The sequence below is a fragment of the Mugil cephalus genome, chromosome 10 (assembly GCF_022458985.1).
Source record: "Mugil cephalus isolate CIBA_MC_2020 chromosome 10, CIBA_Mcephalus_1.1, whole genome shotgun sequence".
Taxonomy (NCBI): domain Eukaryota; kingdom Metazoa; phylum Chordata; class Actinopteri; order Mugiliformes; family Mugilidae; genus Mugil; species Mugil cephalus.
This window is the reverse complement of record NC_061779.1, coordinates 26,255,788-26,273,339: the sequence shown is the minus strand read 5'-3', so window position 1 is coordinate 26,273,339 and position 17,552 is coordinate 26,255,788. Positions and strand designations below refer to the sequence as shown.

Sequence of the window (17,552 nt, the reverse complement as noted above, 5' to 3'; positions counted from 1 at the left end):
TAGATACTTTATTAATCCCAAATTGAGAAAGTTGCAGTAGCAATGTAACAGTTACAGGCACTCAACACCATACATATTACATAACAGGAAAACACAATATGCTATATACACAATATTTAGAAGAATCATAAAAATAAGTGAAGTACCTGGTCTTGTTGTTAGGGTTTCCTGTGAGCAAAAAGGCCCACTGCTTGGGTTCAATCATCCTACAGTAAGAATTCACAACACAGTGGATCACGTCCACTGTAGTTGGAGGAGTCTCCTCTTCCTGTGGACTGCTTGTTTGGTCCATAGCGGTGGTTGTTTTCATTGCCATCACTCAAATGTGGATTGTGGTTTAAAAATATATCTTCAGAACAAGGTTTATTAATCACAAACTGTCTTCTCTGTGTGATGAATACGAACTGAATGTAAAAGGATCATCATCAGGGACTCACTAATGGAATGTGACATCATCAGTCACTCAATTCTATCCTGAGACCTACCTATCTACAGTGTCACACCTAGGATCAATTTAGAGTCACCAATCAGCCTAAAGAGCATGTCTTTGGAGGTGGGAGGAAGCCGGGGTACCTGGAGAGAACCCATGCGAACACAGGGAGAACATGCAAACTCCACCCAGAAAGGCAGCTGCACCCTAAAGGAAGAATCTTGATTTGGACTTTGCATTTTGGACTGTTGGATCTTAACTAGATTCTAAGTAGAACTTCAAAATGCAAAAAGGAGAAATGGTAGCAAGAGACCAAAAAATTGAGCAGGCAATTTATTGAAAACAAAAACAGATAGGTTGTTCATTCATTAGCTGATGAAAAGGTTATATTATTCGCACGGACTACTTTTACCTGGGGACATCCGGTAATTTGTAAAACAAAAAAAAAATCACAGTCTATGATCATTTTTGAGACTTTTATTTGATTTGCTCCTGTTTTTTAAATTTAATTTAATTATAAAGGATGTGCTATAATTCAAAGTTGTACAGATGTTAGAGCGCAAAGTCCAGATGTCGCTGAACTATTAACTTTAGTCAGATGAAATCATTAAATCAACTTTCTGTAAATCCTGCCAGGACAAAGCAGAATTCTGACGAACTGAAGTCAGCATCTCGGCCGGGCGTGGTCTGTGCAGAAGAACCTTTTGAGGACAAGCAGCTGCAGGTATCCACACAAGAGGATAACAAGGCTTTGGGTCGCTGACCACCAGTTGACGTAGTCGAGGTTGGACTGGAGGAGATAGTGATCCTTCCCTTTCCTCATGCGGGCAATGTTGTAGTATCTCCAGATGTGGAAGATCTGATTCTGGAGCTTCTGTACACTGTCCTAAAGCAGACATGATACATTTATTAGTTAGTTTATTATTATTAGTTTATTGTATGGGCATGTCACTTGGGAAGTATTTGTTTCTCTGGCTTTACACAAATACTAGATACAACACTAAAATCCCAAGTTAACATTATTGCAAAGGATTAAAATAAAAAGACTGCAATTTCCAGTTCTTCTGTGTGTTGTTTCAAAAGTTAGTTTGGAAGAACAGGTTACCAAGACCAAGTGAAGTACCCTCTGATAGCCTACTAGAGAGGTGAATGCAGAATTACATTATCCCTATATGAAGACCAACAAGCTGATAAATATCACAGAGACCTTGATTCTTGAGATGACTGGCTACACACCACTCATGAAGAGCAGTATCCTCCATTCAGAGAGAGGTTGGAGGCCAAGACAAAGGGAAGATAGAAATTAGCCAAATATCAGAAATGCAGGAGGGTAAGCTATCCTGAGGCCAGACTCAGAGACCTGAAGAGTTACAGCAGACTGGTAGAATCCTGGAGAATAAACAGGATGTTCTCCACTGAATCATCTAAAGTCTACTCTAGATGGGAGAGTAATAACATGAGAACAGACCCACCGAGGCTGGAGTTATACAATACTGGAAAAACCTATGGGAGAAGGAAGCCAGCTGCTGTGAGCTGGATCCAGTAACCATCACAATGGCAGACAAGTGTATCAGGTAAGAAGAATTGGATAGCACCAGACCCTGATATGATCCACACCTAAAGGCTAAAGAAGCTAAGTGCACTCCATGAGCCCTGTTAGCATAAATGAACCAGACCACCCACTCTGAATGGTTAACTGAAGACAATCAAATGCAAACATTTCATTGCTTCTATAGTAATCAAAAAGCACAACTACAGAAGTGATCCTGGTTCCACTATATTCTCAAAAACACCTTTAATTCACCTCATATTCATTAAATGTAGAAGGGTAAATTCCTAAATTCCATATCGTCTGAGACTCAAAGTGAAACAAATACCTCAATATCAGCCACAGTTCTGTTGAGGACGTTCTCTTTCTCCTCCATTTCTCCCTTTGACTCCAAACCTTCATAGATGACGCCAAAGTTCAGAAAGACCCTGATGCCTCCAAACTGGTTGTTGTGGTTCCCAAAACACATCCTGTAAAAACCTATGAGAGGAGAGTGATACTGTAGTTATCTGACTCAGATTTTATTTTAATTTTTTTTACCTTTCCCTTGACTCAGTAGTGTTTTTGATGATCCTACCTGTCACCTCGGTCTGGAAATTCATTTGACCAGTAACTTCGTTTTTTGAAGCTAGAAGGACGCCTTGTGGCGAATTAATGGTTACAAACAGCCGGTGGTCGCTGGCCATCCCTTTTATCCACTGCACCTGTGTTCATGTACACAACACTTTAATGACCAAATGTTAAAAATAAACTGAAGTCCTGCTAAAAAGAGCTCATGTTTGGGATTAAGGCTAAAACCAGCATCAATTTATTCAATGAACAGGTTTTTGTGTCAAACCCTGACTTGCCTTAATCTTCTCATTACACATAAAACTACCAGTCAAAAGTTTGAACACATCTTCTCATTCTCATTTTTAAGAGAATCCTTTATTTATCCAACAGTGACGGAAATATGCATTACATTTAAATGCAATGCAAATAGTACAGATCACAGACTGTACATAAATATGGACAAGGCATTACCACTTGCTGCATTGGCCAAACTGATGCTATTTTCCTGGGGATATGGGAGGCACCGTTCTCTAAGTTTGGAACCAGAGTCTGTGCGGTACGGTCTGAGTGGAGCCATGCACAGCCACGTCATATGATCCACCCACACTTCCAACAGACTCACTTGAAACTGTGCTCTGCCCTACCTCCACCAGTTTACAAAGATTGTAACATCATATCATGATGTCACATCTTTTTCTATAGCATCAAATGGACACTTGAACATGCATCATCATTATATTACTCTAACCAAAATCACAGAAACCACCCTTGAAAAAAAATCTTTGATGTGCTTTTAATGTTTTAGTTTGGCCCAAATCTATTTCACTTACATGGAGGGGGTGGAGCTTATGACCTACACTGCAGCCACCAGGGGGAGCTCTACTTGCTTTGGCTTTACTTTTGAGGAGCTGTTCCATTGTCCATCTTTATTTACAGTCTTTGGTGCAGACATCAGGCTGTGCTTAAAACATAACTATTCAGCTGTTAATTTAAAACTACTTATACAGTTCCAATCAAAGTTGAACTCAGTGGTTATTCTTTATTTCTAATAGGAAAAACAAAACCGAAGACAACAAACTAGGATATACAACACACAGAATGATCTGGTGAGAGGAATCAGCAATCAGAAATCATCAGATTACAGCAGAGTGATTATGCTGTGTATGGACAGGGTTCATTTCTAAGCAGAGCTTTGGCCAGGTTTCTAAAATAAAGGGAAAGGGTAAATAAATAAAAATAGATTCAATGAGTGAGATGGACTGCACAGCTAGTTCCAAAATATGGAACAACACATCCTCTGTTCCACTCCTACTTCTCGCTCAGGGCTTTGCACATTATTTCTTATTTTGATGAAAACACAAAACACATGAGCAGAGGATTCATTTTGCACTCATTTACCTCAAACCCACTGTAGTTAATTAAGACATTACAAGTACAACTGTGTGACAAATTACTACTTAAACATCGACAAAACAAACAAACACAATTATACACCAAAATCTTACACTGTCTGTCTGGCACCTTCATCCTTGCTACTGACATCTCAAACAACATTTGGACTGGAATTTTATTTTACTGTATATCATTTCTGAACAACAAACAGAACATATTAACATATTGGTATTCTGGACATATTAATAAAGTAAGCACATATTATACATGATAGGGCACAGGTAACAGTCACATGTTTAGAAGTCAGACTGGATCACCTTGAAGGTCAGTGTGATAAGCCCCAGGACGGGAAGGGACAGACAGACATTTCCTAAGGTTCATTTCATAACCGCACACTAATTTATGAGCATATCTATTAAAGCAGACAGGATGAAACCCAACCAGACAAAATTATATGAAGACTTCTCACCATGTACGTCAAGTAGAAGCTTCCACCCTGGTGGGCAAAGTGCCAGAAACACTCCATATATGCAGCAGGAATCTCAATGGCAAAGTCATATTTGTCTGATCCCCTGAACAAACCTGCTTCCCCCTCACTGAGGAAAGGCTCAGACTTTCTGGACCAGACCATCTGAGAGCTCAGCAGTATGAGCAGGGTGCTCAGCAGCATGGTTACAGGGGAAGCCTTCTGCTTCTTTCTGTTGATTCATAGATATCATGCTGAAGAGAATTATTAACCACAGGGGAGTACAATTCATAGTAATGCAAACAGAAATTCTCAGCGGGTTTCATTACAGCACACACAACCCCTATTTAGCATTTAAAAGCTGTAAAGGAACTATTATATCACAGTCTGTAATTTTACAGGGGGTTATAAACCATGCATTTACTTTAGGTGCACATGTGCAGCAGGTTCTAAAGAGCTGATAGATTTTCATTGACTGTTTATACTGTAGTTATGTAGGCGTCAGGAGGAGGTTTTCATTCTCGTTAGCTTTCGTTTGGACTGAGATTCTTCTCGGTCACTCTCCTCACTCTTGGATGAACAATGAAATGTTTATCCATCATTACTGTCGTTATGTTTTGATGGTTTCTTCAATGATTAGAAGTAGCAGTCTGTCTCTATGGGAAGCACTCATGTGCATAATAAGCATATGATTTATATAATTTGAGTGTCTGGGATGGAGAAAAGTCCACATTAATTTAGCATTAACTGATGTGAGAACTGAACAGTAGAGTGAACAGCTGTAGGTTGGGAGCTAGTCTCCGGTAATTCATTCAATGAATCTGCACCATATCAAAGACTGCAAGGAGATGATGTCAACTCACTTGTCTGGAACACTGGAAGTGGATCTTTCAGCACGATTATGATCCTCAGCAAACTAGGAAATCCACCACAGAGCGGAAAAGAAATAATGGAATAGAGTAGCTCAGCTTGCAATCATGGGAGTTTGGAGATTTCTAGCAGCACTGTTAGAGTTAGGCCTTTATTTGCAGGTACAGTTCCAAAGAGGATTTTAGAAAGCAGGAATAAATGCCAAAAAGCTTGTTTTTGGTAGATCAAGTTGAATCTGTGTGACTTGCCATCAGTCACCAAGATGAGAAATCTCAGGAGATTATTTATAAACAATAATGTTCCCTACATCAAACGGTATGTTAGTTACAATGATCTTAACTTGGAAATGTGAGTTGAACTAGTGAGGAATTGTTCATTTGTCAAGAAAAAAAATAAATTATTAGCACTATTCACTGGATAATGTAACCTAGTTGTTTTAACTCATAGAATCAGGTTGAAATAAGAATTGATCATTAGATACAACTTCGCTTTTTGAGTCTTCAAGTTGACTTTACACACATTTTTAAGTCAGAACTTTTATTTCGAGTTTTGCAGATCTGGAATGTTTTACAGTGTAGTGAATCTTCAAGCGACTCCTACAAGCCACACTCACACACATCTATCATTTGGCAGTGACATAAACAGTGTCGGTGATGATTTGGTTCAAAACGAAGGCGTTTTTCAACAGCTGATGAATGTACTGATCATACAACTCAGTTTCTAAAACTGCAAAGATACATATCAGATTGTGACATCCATTGTTCTCTGATAAATATTTTATCATTTTGCATTTATACCAGCAAGATATTTCACCTTCGCTTATGAGAACAGAGACAAAGTAAAGCGTTCTCCCAGTTTTTCTTTATAGCGTATTCCTTTTTGGTGTGTTTTTTTCTTCTTTATAGGCCAAATGTATTTAGTCGGTGAATCAACTACTGGACTTTTATTAATGACCCATGCTGTTGTAATACACGCAGAATGGACTTTGGCATTGTCTTGCTGAAAAAAAACAAAAAAACACATTGCTCCAACGATGTAATGACAAATGTGTTCGTGGGCAATGTTTTTTAGAATCATGTTTGTTTTTATTGCAGTAGCATGAAGACTACAACCATTCTGTCTCGGTTTTCTGCCTGACCCGTGCTCCTAGACATGTCTGCGGGTTCTCGTCTCATATTTCAATCTTGTGACGTACCATAACTAATGAAATACACACATTGTGAACTTTCTTCTGGAAGACTCGGCCTCTCCTCCATTGTACAGTTCACTCTAAATTAGCATATAGTGTATATAAAAAACAATAAAAGTACAATGACAACAATATGTTATAATTGGAATATTTTCGATTAATTACATGGTTTAATTAACTTACAACACACTGTATTCTGATTTGTTTGAGGTGTTGAGCAAAGGAACAGTACATATTCTTTGTAAATGTGTACTGACTACGTGTATCTTCGTGTTAATATGATAGCTGGTGATGTGGTTGAGGAGCTGTGTGTTGTTGAATAAAATTTTGGAAAGGATAGTAAAGATCTGGATGTGTAAACTGTTTTTCTGTTGGTTTCAGCTTTGATTCTGGCCTGTTTCTAAGAGTCCCATCAGCATCGGGGCTTCTCATCCTCGGTGCAGGTCTTGCTGACAAAAAGGCTTTTGAGGAAGCGGAGCTGCAGGTACCCAGAGGTGACAATGAGGAGGCTGAGGGCTGTCGACCACCAGGTGATGTACTGTGAGTTGGATGCCAGGAGGTAGAAGTCGGCGCTCTTGCTCATCCGGCTGAAGCTGTAGTAGCGGAACATGTGGAAGACGTATTTCTCCACTGTAAGGGTAGAGTCCTGCCATAGCAGACCACACAGACAATTTAAATACAATCACATCTTCAACAACGACTACTAATAACCACTACAGCAAGCAGTACTTCCTTTACTAGATGAACTGCTGTTATTAAAGGTGGAACCACTCTAATGATGAACTTTAACAACAGCTGCAGCCTCAACTAGTAGCACTGCCACCTCCTTCAACTGCCACAACATTAGCAGGAAACCATGTGTACCTCTATGATGCTCAGTGTGTTGTTCAGTTCTTTGCTGACTTCCTCCTTCTTCTTCTTCTCCTCCTCCTCCTTGCTCTTAGACGGGTCCCGGTTATCGTCATAGTAGACCCCAAAGCTGAGGAAGACCTGCATGTTGCTGAAGCGGTTGTGGAAGTTGTTGAAACACATCTGATAGAAGCCTGGAAGGGTGTAACACAGAAAATCAGGACACACCGCACCAGTCAAGTTTGGACACACCTACTCGTCCAAGCTTTTGTCCTCGTTATGTAGAAGAAAACTGAAAGCTATAGAATAATGTGTGATTTATGCAGTAAGAATACCAAAGCTTTGAAGGAACTTCCTTCTGCTTTGTGCGTCTACATGAAGACATCAGTGAAGCCTTTGCAACACGCTTAAAGAGTTCCCACATATGTTGAGGACTTGTGGGCTGCTTTTTCTTCAGTCTGCAGTCCAGCTCCTCCCAAATCATCTCGGCAGGGTTTAGGTTGGTGGTGGTGGAGGTCCAGCCTTCTGCTGCAGCTATTTGTTAAATGATGGGGTTGAGCTGTTAATTACTGATTTCTGATGCTTCAGCTGTGTTCAGTTAAAGTATTCATAGCAGCAGAAACCAACTTGTGTTTGGTTTTCAGTTCACGATCGACCTCCAACAGTTCACAAATTATTACTGGTGTGAAAGGCCCCTGGTCAGACCTTGCATTAACATCCATTTTGGGGAGCCCAGTCACAAGTTCATTCATTTATTTCCACAGAGTGGTGGTGGCAACAAGTAAGGAACTCCAGCAGTCCCCTCTCCCAGCAACACATTCCAAGTGAGCAGCGTACTGGACAGGCATGAGCACCGCTCTATACAGCAGCAGACATCCATAAGAGACAGACGCTGTTAAAACGCATCCAGAGCTCAAAACGGAGATCGGATCTGGAGAGCTGGCTGTGTCGATGTATTTTAATGTCAGGTATGAACATAGGCACTGAAAACTGGCCACTTTGTTTTTTTTTTTTATTAATTATATAGTGGTCAAACAGTTGATTAAAAAAGACCCTTCCAGATTTAAATTAAATTAGAGCTAAAGACATCTTAAGAAAGAAGGCTTTTCAAAAACACCATTGTCCAGTCTGGATCTTATTTATATTTTTAAACAGTAGCAATGTATTCTTCTTTCTGTAAGCACAGTTTTAATAAGTGGTAGATTTAAGCAAAAAAAGAAAAAAAAAAGAAAACAAAAAATGGTATCAGCTGATGATGGTAGAACGCACATTAGACAGCTACCTGTTTCCGTGGCCTCAAAGTTGATCTGTCCCTTCACATCATCGACACTGGACAGCAGCAGACCACTGGGAGCGTTGATGGTGACACTCAGGTGTCTGTCTTGGCCCACTCCGGTCACCCACTGGACCTATAAACCATGTTTAGAACTTTTTTAGACAAGACGACAGATTGTCATTACAAACCTGAGCTCTCTCACAGCTCAGTGCCCAAGATACAAAACCTCCACTACCACAGGATATATGCTCACAAATCAGTCTAAATAATGAATCTTCTCTGCTCGGTTTTGTGAGATTTCAGTTTCATCTTTACTGTTTAAAGTATTCACTTAACTGATGGAATTGTGTTGCTATTTATTTATTTATTTTTTTCTGGAAACTTGGTTCAAATTTGCATAGTTTTAATGGAACCTTGGCAACTGATCACTGTGATCCTGGCTGTTGATCTACTAATTTTGGATAAAATTTCTATACCAAAATAAATAAATAAGTAAAATAAATTAATTAAAAAAAAAAAAAACAGTCCTGAAATATAGACAGAACACTCACATTTGTAAGAAAATATTTGATAGATTTGACATTAAGTGAACACCTCTGTGCCACACTGAATGCTTTCTTAGAATTTTTATTTATTTAGTTTTGTACAGACAATGTGTTGAACTTTGAAAGAAGAGTCAAAGGAAGGAGAAAAAAAGAGTCTTTCTTTCTTCTTACCATGAAGTTCAGGTAAAATGTCTCTCCACGGTGAGCGAAGTGCCAGAAACATTCCATTGCAGAAGAAGTAAGAACCACGGCGAAGTCGTACTGGTCGGCGCCCCAGAACAGCTCCTGGTCTGTTACGTCAGGGTGGGGCTTTGTCTGGGGTCCACCATGAACTGAGCCCCAAAACACAAAAGCAAAAAACAAGCAGGGAAACCTGTACATGATGTAAAGAAAGTAGAAAAAGGGTCTCTCTAAATGAAATGTGAAGATAGAGTCTGTGTGGCAGCTTGGGTGGATCAGAAATGATTAACGTGTCCATCAGTGGGAAAACTAGCACCTGTGGAGTCAGCACTGATAGAGAGAAAGAGAACTGTCCACCTTGCAAAAGGACCGAATGAAGGAATACCAGAAAAGTCCCATCAGTCTGAGGAACAAGAGAAGCTCTGTGTCAGCAAACGTAACCAGTAATCAGAACTAAAAGAACCTGGATTTATTCTGATGACAGTCTGTGGTTGTTTTAGTTAAATAAAGATATTGGATTCTGTCTGAGATGTGTTGTGTCTTACTGGTAGCAGACCGAAAAAAGACAGTTTGTTACTGGGGTGGTATAGTCCATGAAACAGAAGCTGAGACATTTCTCAGGAGGTAGAGATAAACCTGATTTATTAAATGTCTGAAGCATAGGAAAAAAAATACATATATGAAAATTCACTGAAACTGAAATACATTCACTGACAAGTCTGTTCCTCAGAACTCTTTCTAGTGTCAAAAGCTTTTTAGTGTACAAGGTGACACAACCCTACTTCACTCATTTCAGTTATGATAGAAAAACAAGATCCCACAAATAAATATAAACCGATCAGGCATAACATTATGACCTCTGACGGGAGAAGTGAATAACACTGATCATCATTCGTGTAGATGTTACTTAGACATGTAGCACCCACCTAGACCAGACCAGACACCCCCACCCCATAGCAATGACACTCCTTGATGACAGCAGACATCCCCAGCAGAATGCAGCCTGACACAGGCACACACACAAAAACTGTTTAGGAACAACTCATAACATGAAGAACAGCACTAGGTGTTGACCTGGCCTCCAAATTCACTATATCCCAAACTAATCAAGTATCTGTGGGATGATTCATGGAGCCCCCTCCCCTCAACCCAAAGGACCCAAAGACCCCCACTAACAACATCCTGTTGACAGACACCACAGGACACCCTCAGAAGACCCATGTCCATTCTCTGATGACACAACTGTTTTGGAGGCACAAGGGAGACCTACACAATATTAGGAAGGTGGTCATAATGTTATGGCTGATTGGTGTATATAGCATGCTAACATCTCAGTGAAGCATGTGCAGTGGTGCTTTGAAGTCAGTGCTAATGCAGGATGCAAATAGTCACAATGCCAGTATAGCTACTATAGAGTCTACTTTAGTAGCACTTCAGTACTTCAGCCATAGTAGGCACTCAAACATTTGCACAGAGCTCAAAGTACATTAGATCTGCATGGATTTGGTCATGGAGGTCCGGGTACATTAAAATTGAACGAATCAGCAAAGTTATTATTGTGCATCCTGATTTTTTGGCAATCCACCCAAAGCTGGTAGAGCCATGTCAGTCCAGAACAAAGTAGTGGACAAGATGCAGGAATGTTGAATTCTAGACTATTTTGCATGACACCATACAGAGTCCTCCAACTGCTAATGTGAATACACAGCTTCACACAGTTTTTATGTGATTGTGGCACTGAGTTAAAACACTAAAACAACACAGAAACACTCTCCACAGGAACACATAAGCGTGAAGAACTTAGATAAACGTCCCAATGTGTTTCGTGTTGTGAGCACAACAGAGAAGAAGGGAAAAAGGTCTGATTTCAAGGAACATGTGAAATAGTGGAACGGTGCTGTATATGAGGAAGGTGTACACTTTCTTACACAGACAGTGGTTATGGCATTTACACTCCACAGAATCTATTTTTATAAAGCACCACTTTGCCATTCAAAATGATCTCCCTTGCAGAGTAGTTTCCAACAATTTGACACGTTTATTTGTCAAATAAGAATCTCATTTATTAGTAACTGCTCTAAGAAGATCCAGCATCTTAATGAGCAATTTACAACACATTCAGACTTCAAGTCTGACCGTCAAATCACTATGGACGAAATACCTCCACCCACTACACAAGCATCAGCGGAGTTGTTTTCCTCCCAGTATAGGCAGCGCTCTCCTGTGGAAGATCAGGATTTGACTGACTCCAGCTAAAAACAAACAGTAGAAGAGACGATGGCTCCAATAACTCAGCGTGGTTTGGTTTCCATCCGACAGCAGGGCTTTGTGGACAGTGTCAGACTGAGAACTCCGCCCCGCCCTTCCAATTGCGTTTGGGGAACAAGGTTGGTAGCTTGAGTCCAGCAAAGGGGCTGATCCACAGCAGTGAGGGCTGACCTCCAAACACGGCCCTCAGCCCCACCCAGCGAGTCCGACGCTCCCACGTCGGCTTCTCGTTTTTCAGGCGCTCGATCTCCTAACAGACACACACACAACCTCTTTAGAATTTTTGCATCTCAGAGGCAGACAACCTTACTGCACTAAAGGTCTATAGATGTTTGCTGAGGTGCTTCTGCCTTGTTTTGGCTCAGTGGTTTTGGTCCAGTTACAGAACTGAGACATGCAGCTATGAAGGCCACGCTGGCTACAAGGGAAGAGTGAGGCGGAAAAACTAGTTCACGCATTTGTGTCTTCCAGGCTGGATTATTGTAACTCATTACTGTCTGGCTCCAAATAGCTCTTTAAAAAGACTCCAAGTGATTCAAAACACTGCAGTAACAGCACTGACAGGAATTAGCAAGAGAGATCATATTACTCCAGTATTAGCTTCTCTTCATTGGCTCCCTATAAAATCTAGAATTGAATTTAAAATCCTCCTCCTTACACACAAGGCCCTGAAAGGCCTAGCTCCATCATATCTGAAAGACCTCATAGAACCATATTGTCCCAACAGATCACTACGATCTCAAAATGCAGGTCTGCTTGTGGTTCCTACAGTTTCTAAAAGTAGAATGGGAGGTAGAGCCTTCAGCTATCAGGCTCCTCTCCTGTGGAACCAGCTCTCAGTTTGGGTTCGGGAGGCAGACACAGTCTCTACGTTTAAGGTCAGGCTTAAGACTTTCCTTTTTGACAAAGCTTATAGTTAGAGCTGGACTTAACCATCCCTTAGTTATGCTGCTATAGGCCTAGGCTGCAGGGGGACGATGCACTGAGGACATGTCCTCTCCTCTTTCTTCTCTGGCTCCTGTCCTCTAATATCTTATCATTTTATTTTCCATCTCTTATAATTTACTAACCACTGTGGCTTACTCTCTCCCCTCCCCTCCCCCCTCCATCTTCTTGTGAGGGTCTCTGGTCTGGAGTGCTGAATATCTGACCTGTGGAGTTCTAAGCTACATCTGCTGCCGTGGCCTCATCAACCAGCCCATTCTTCATGGTCTGGAGTGCTGTGTATCAGACCTGTGGAGCTCCATAAACTACATCTGCCCCAGTCCACTCCTACCTGGATGAACAATTCACCAACCTGCCCATGATTCCTGTCATACTCACAAACTGTCACAGATCATCAGATATGTGTTATATTACTAGACCCTACATGTTTCCTTCAGTTCAATATATGTATCTATGACAGAAGTTTGTTTATCTTGTTTCTCTTGCTCTTCCTTTCTCTCTATCTTCTCTGTTTCTAACCAGCTGGCCTTCGGCAGATGGGTCCCTCCATATGAGCTGGGTTCTGCTCAAGGTTTCTTCCTGTTAAAAGGGAGTTTTTCTTGCCACCTTCGCCCTCAGGCTGCTCTGGAGGTTTCAGGCCAGTTTTTGTAAAGCGTCTTGAGACAATTTGTATTGTTATTGGCGCTAAAATAAATAAAACTGAATTGAACTGAATTGAAGTATGAGTTATTTGTATTTTTGAGGTTGTGCTGAAAAGCTGAAAAAAAGCCATCACCTTCACTGTAAATCCTCTGCTCACTGAGAAGTCACTCTCTACGTTGACTATAATGAAAAAGGGAAAATCTGATGCTGAACAATAAAAGACGTCTGTTTGTAGCATTAGATGCTTTCACTCCAACCTCTAGACAAAACACATCTCTGTGTATACATATTCATAATCCAAAAGGACACACAGAGCACAGGCCTCTGTCCTCACCGTCTCATCGCTGCAGATGGAGTGAAGCTGAGTGCTGAACATAACAGCTGTGAACGTGAGGAAGAGGAGACTTTCCATGCAGAGGAAGATCATCAGCATCATTGTCACTGGAGGAGAGAAATCACTGCACTCTGGACAAAGACAAACATTTACCGTCAGGAAACACGAGCATTATCAGAGAAGAACAAGAGCAGATCAGTGGAAAAACAGAGTAGAATACTGAAACTCTCACCTCTCCACTGGACTCTGATGCAGGTGACAAACTGGTAACCACAGAGAGCCAGAGCATGACCAGAGATTATAGCGATATACATCTGTGGAAAGAAGAAAATGTACTGGAGCTAATTACTGCTGGTATTTTAGCATGTCAGGGTCTAACAGGATTTTCAAATAAACTACTGGTCCATATGAGACAGGATTTACTGAAAATTAGCTCTTAACTGTCTGAGGTTACTGTCATTAATAAATGTGCCAATGTGCTAATGTTGTGTAGCTAAAACAATCAACAGCTAGAGGATTACTACACTGACACTCACTAGATGAAGCAACACTAGGATCCTCCTGGAGGGCTAGCCATCTAACCAAGCATTTCTAACGGAAAGGGAAAAGCTGTGAATCAAATCACCACAATTAGTGGATTCTCTCACAGCGTTAAATAAAATTCATGCCTGTTGAGTGTAACTTAGCCAAAAGCAAATCGTATAATATACTCCTGTACTTCCTCTGAGGAACCAATGCCACACTATTCAAATTACTTTCATACTTCACTTCTCCTCTGTTTCTCAGCCCAAAGATCATTTTAGAGGAGGGCTTATTTTTAAAGAGCAGCTTGGAAAGGAAGGAGACAGAAGATAATGTAGGATCACTTCATTGATGCTGAGGATATTTATAGATTTTAAAACAATTCTTCGTATTACTCATCCACTGATTGGGGCATTGGTATGCATAAAAGGATATCTCTTTGGCAAACATTGTGAATCTGTCAAAAGTAGATCATGTTGCAACATCTAAGCTCTTAGCGCCACAACAGTCTATTCTGTACACACACACATTTGTCACCTCTTGTTGCTTCCTCAATCAGCAGACTGGTTGGCTCCCAGAGGTCAGGGGAGAACAATAAATCAAATGAAAATGGCACAAAGAATTACTTGATTCAAATGAAGATGTTCACAGTCTCTCCAAACTCTCCACATTTACTTTCATTTTAATTCACATCCTTCACGTCTTAGTGTCCGTTCTTAGTTCAGAATTTCTCTGTTGTTTGACCTTTAGTACAAATACATCAACCTTCAATCAAGTCCACTTGCCCTGACCTGCACGACTGTCTCCCCAGCTGAGAGAGACCCCTAGTCCCTAATTTTCTAAAATATGTAATATCTAATATTTGTTACACTGTTTAAGATTGACAGTGGACTCTGTAAACAGACTTACTGTGAAGAGGACAAAGAAGCGCTGGTTTTTCTCCCCGACACAGTTGTTGACCCATGGACAGTGGTGGTCCATCTTACGGATGCAGCGCTTACAGATACTGTAGCAGCAGAGGATTAAGAAAATGGCAGAATGACTTACTCTATGAACCCCTGAGGGAATGGTGACGTCACATTACAATCCAGGTAGCGTGTACTCTTCTGACCTGCAGTGATGAGCCCTCTCAGGTTTGATGCTGCAGCATTTTGGACATTTGTAGACGACCTCGCCCGGTTTCAGCTGCAGACTCTGCACATGCTTTTTAGTGGCGTTTCCTTTAGGGACGGCTCCCTGAGCAGAGGAGCAAAGAAGCCCAGAGTATAGAGAGAGAATGCATGCCATCAGATGGCTTAAGGAGAAGCTAAACCAGTTAAACCAAAATGAACTGAGTCCTTGGACATTATTCTGTGATACTCATGGACAATTTGAATCCATCTACATTAACTACATTGCTATTTCAGTACTATCAAATACAAATTTAACCCACATTTAGGAAAAAAAGTCAGATGAGAGACACCAAATGTAATCAAAACACCTCACCTTCATCTTGCAAAGCTGATTATTATGTCTCCAGATTAATCTGAACTACAAAACTGTCTGGTTCAGTTAACATAACAACACCTTTGTGAAACTATCTTTGCACAAATCCTACAGTTCTCCCACGCATACTCTCAGCCCCCTCACCGGATCAGTCAGCATGGTGCGCACGTGGGAGGTCAGTGCCAGCACAGCCAGGCTGTTGAAGACCACCCCGTTGACCACAGCGTACCAGAAGCTCCTGGAAGGCAGCAACATGACGAAGGTGACCACAAAGTCAGCGTAGAATACAAGGAACCAGGTGATGAAGGCACACACTATTCCACAGCAGTCCTGAATGAACCAGAGCTGCTCGGCCTCGCCGCGGGATCTGTCCTCCACCGCCTCCTCCGTCCCGTCCAGCAGGGGACGTTGCTGCTCCACATCCCTCAGACGGTGGCTTGAGGACATTCTGCCCTAATGAAGGGACAGAGGAGGAGGGGCAGGTTAAAGTGAGGATTCACTAACAGGCCTTTGAAAAACCGAAGGTTTTGGTTTGAATGACAACGTCCTATAACGAGTAGATTTTTAGTGAGAAGCTGGTTGTCTTAGATATTTAATGAATGATTATTAACTAATGTGATGATGAATGGTTATTAACGAATGTAACATTGTCTTCAAGATCTTTAAAACTCAAGATTCTTTTGCGACAGGACTAACAGAGAGTTTTTTGAGTTGTTCCTAAAGTGTTTTTGTGTGTGTGTCTGTGTCAGGCTGCATCCTGGTGGGTACGACTGCTGCCATCAAGGAGTGTCATTGCTATGCACATATGTTGTTAATAACATTACTCACCTTTGCATGACAGGACAATAATACTGTACACAGATTCTGGAGCTACATGCAGGGAACAAGTATAGACATAAACATAAACATAATAAAAAACACTTAATGTAATACCAGATGCATCTTGGCATTGTGTCATAGCACGTCAGTAGAGATAGATCTCAGACACATCCAGTTTGAATGGAGTTAGTCAGGATAATGCATGCTGCATACTTACTTGAAAGAGACTCTATTTCACAACATTAGCTCCTCTCTTCCAGCTGCTCCATGAACAGTCACAAAGATCCTCTTTCTTCCCTTGGTCACATTGCTGCAGACAGCACAGATGAAGGACCAACTCACTAACAGCCCTATAGTCGAGCCATTATTAGATCAGGATGAGGAATATATATTTTATCATATAGTTATTATATATACGCAAATAAACAAGCAAAGTGTGTTTGTGCTTAAGTAACTCCACCTGCTGCAGTGTATACAGATGGAGTCTATACAATAAAGATTTCCTGACGTACTGTGGACTAAAACGCCGTGTCAAATATGGCAGTTTTACACAATGAAATACGGTTGGGGTTCAGCGGGGTTCAAAACAACAACAAAAAAGCCCCTTTCCTGAACTTCCCTCAGACCCTCGGCAGCTAAATGAGAGGGAGCTAACGTTAGCCAACAGCTAACTCGTTTAGCTGGTACATCTTTAGCTTTTGTACTCATTTATTTTCTCGTTGTTCTAAACATCCACGGCTTGGTAGACAAACCGAGACAAGCCCGTTAATTAATGCTAAGAGACGACTCGGTCCGTGCTTTAATTATTCGAACCGGCACAATAAAATAAGAAATAATAAAAATAGTAACAACCGTTATTATTGCTATAGCAGCTTCTCAGTAAATAAAACGACTCACCGTTAGAAAACAGCTGTAAATCAGTTGTTTGGTGAGATGCTGTCATGTCAAATCATGTGCTACAATCAGCTAGCTGGTCAGATAACTTCCTTGTTCCTTGTTTTGGAAGGAAGTCCCCCCGGGTTCAGCCCACCATCAACCCCATGAGAAGCTGTTAGTATTTGGATTTATTTATTACCGTCAGACAGGGTTTGTGTCCACGTAAAAAGACACCGACAGCCTGAGGTCTGTATATTCGAATGTACCACAAAATCTCAACAGTTCATTTTAAAATGTATACATTCATGTCAACGATGCGTCCGAGACGCCCCCGATTTCTGGAGACAGTCCCGTCTTGAATGA

At 41.0% G+C, this 17,552-nt stretch overlaps 3 protein-coding genes across 5 annotated transcripts; all 3 read right to left on the bottom strand.

Annotated features, from left to right (window-relative positions):
* Positions 1–931: 931 nt before the first annotated feature.
* On the bottom strand, positions 932–4,593 carry LOC125014650 (transmembrane emp24 domain-containing protein 6-like). The gene is made up of 4 exons (XM_047595898.1): positions 4,393–4,593; positions 2,557–2,683; positions 2,308–2,459; positions 932–1,316 (listed from the first exon to the last, which is right to left on the bottom strand). Exons 1-4 carry the CDS (start codon positions 4,591–4,593, stop codon positions 1,095–1,097), a joined length of 702 nt encoding a protein of 233 aa, XP_047451854.1. The 3' UTR covers positions 932–1,094.
* A 1,668-nt stretch (positions 4,594–6,261) lies between these two features.
* Positions 6,262–10,218, bottom strand: LOC125014905 (transmembrane emp24 domain-containing protein 6-like). Its single transcript, XM_047596440.1, has 4 exons — positions 9,290–10,218; positions 8,580–8,706; positions 7,313–7,491; positions 6,262–7,094 (listed from the first exon to the last, which is right to left on the bottom strand). The coding sequence occupies exons 1-4, from the start codon at positions 9,497–9,499 to the stop codon at positions 6,861–6,863; spliced, it is 750 nt and encodes a 249-aa protein (XP_047452396.1). The 5' UTR covers positions 9,500–10,218; the 3' UTR covers positions 6,262–6,860.
* Positions 10,219–11,339: 1,121 nt separating this feature from the next.
* On the bottom strand, positions 11,340–17,509 carry LOC125015498 (palmitoyltransferase ZDHHC7-like). Of its 3 annotated transcripts, none has more exons than XM_047597439.1 (8): positions 17,389–17,509; positions 16,531–16,623; positions 15,639–15,947; positions 15,121–15,245; positions 14,919–15,015; positions 13,720–13,801; positions 13,488–13,618; positions 11,340–11,816 (listed from the first exon to the last, which is right to left on the bottom strand). In XM_047597439.1, the coding sequence occupies exons 3-8, from the start codon at positions 15,939–15,941 to the stop codon at positions 11,637–11,639; spliced, it is 918 nt and encodes a 305-aa protein (XP_047453395.1). In that variant the 5' UTR covers positions 15,942–15,947; positions 16,531–16,623; positions 17,389–17,509; the 3' UTR covers positions 11,340–11,636. The 3 variants fall into 3 exon arrangements, with proteins under 3 accessions (XP_047453395.1, XP_047453393.1, XP_047453394.1); XM_047597437.1 differs by lacking the exon at positions 17,389–17,509 and adding an exon at positions 17,211–17,372; XM_047597438.1 differs by lacking the exon at positions 17,389–17,509 and adding an exon at positions 17,211–17,352 and having other exon boundaries at positions 16,531–16,663.
* Positions 17,510–17,552: the final 43 nt, after the last annotated feature.

Bases quoted from the DNA above. Each gene is read 5' to 3' on its own strand.
- LOC125014650 (XM_047595898.1), bottom strand. From the start codon at position 4,593: ATGCTGCTGAGCACCCTGCTCATACTGCTGAGCTCTCAGATGGTCTGG. The intron at 2,684-4,392 runs GTGAGAAGTCTT...ACATGAACACAG, and splicing joins GCTTCTACTTGACGTACATG to GTGCAGTGGATAAAAGGGAT. The intron at 1,317-2,307 runs GTATTTGTTTCA...TGTCTGCTTTAG, and splicing joins GAACTGTGGCTGATATTGAG to GACAGTGTACAGAAGCTCCA.
- LOC125014905 (XM_047596440.1), bottom strand. From the start codon at position 9,499: ATGTACAGGTTTCCCTGCTTGTTTTTTGCTTTTGTGTTTTGGGGCTCA. The intron at 8,707-9,289 runs GTAAGAAGAAAG...CATGGTTTATAG, and splicing joins CATTTTACCTGAACTTCATG to GTCCAGTGGGTGACCGGAGT. The intron at 7,095-7,312 runs GTACACATGGTT...CTGCTATGGCAG, and splicing joins ACACACTGAGCATCATAGAG to GACTCTACCCTTACAGTGGA.
- LOC125015498 (XM_047597439.1), bottom strand. From the start codon at position 15,941: ATGTCCTCAAGCCACCGTCTGAGGGATGTGGAGCAGCAACGTCCCCTG. The intron at 15,246-15,638 runs GTGAGGGGGCTG...TCCTCTGCTCAG, and splicing joins GCACCATGCTGACTGATCCG to GGAGCCGTCCCTAAAGGAAA. The intron at 15,016-15,120 runs GTCAGAAGAGTA...CTGCTGCTACAG, and splicing joins GAGAGGGCTCATCACTGCAG to TATCTGTAAGCGCTGCATCC.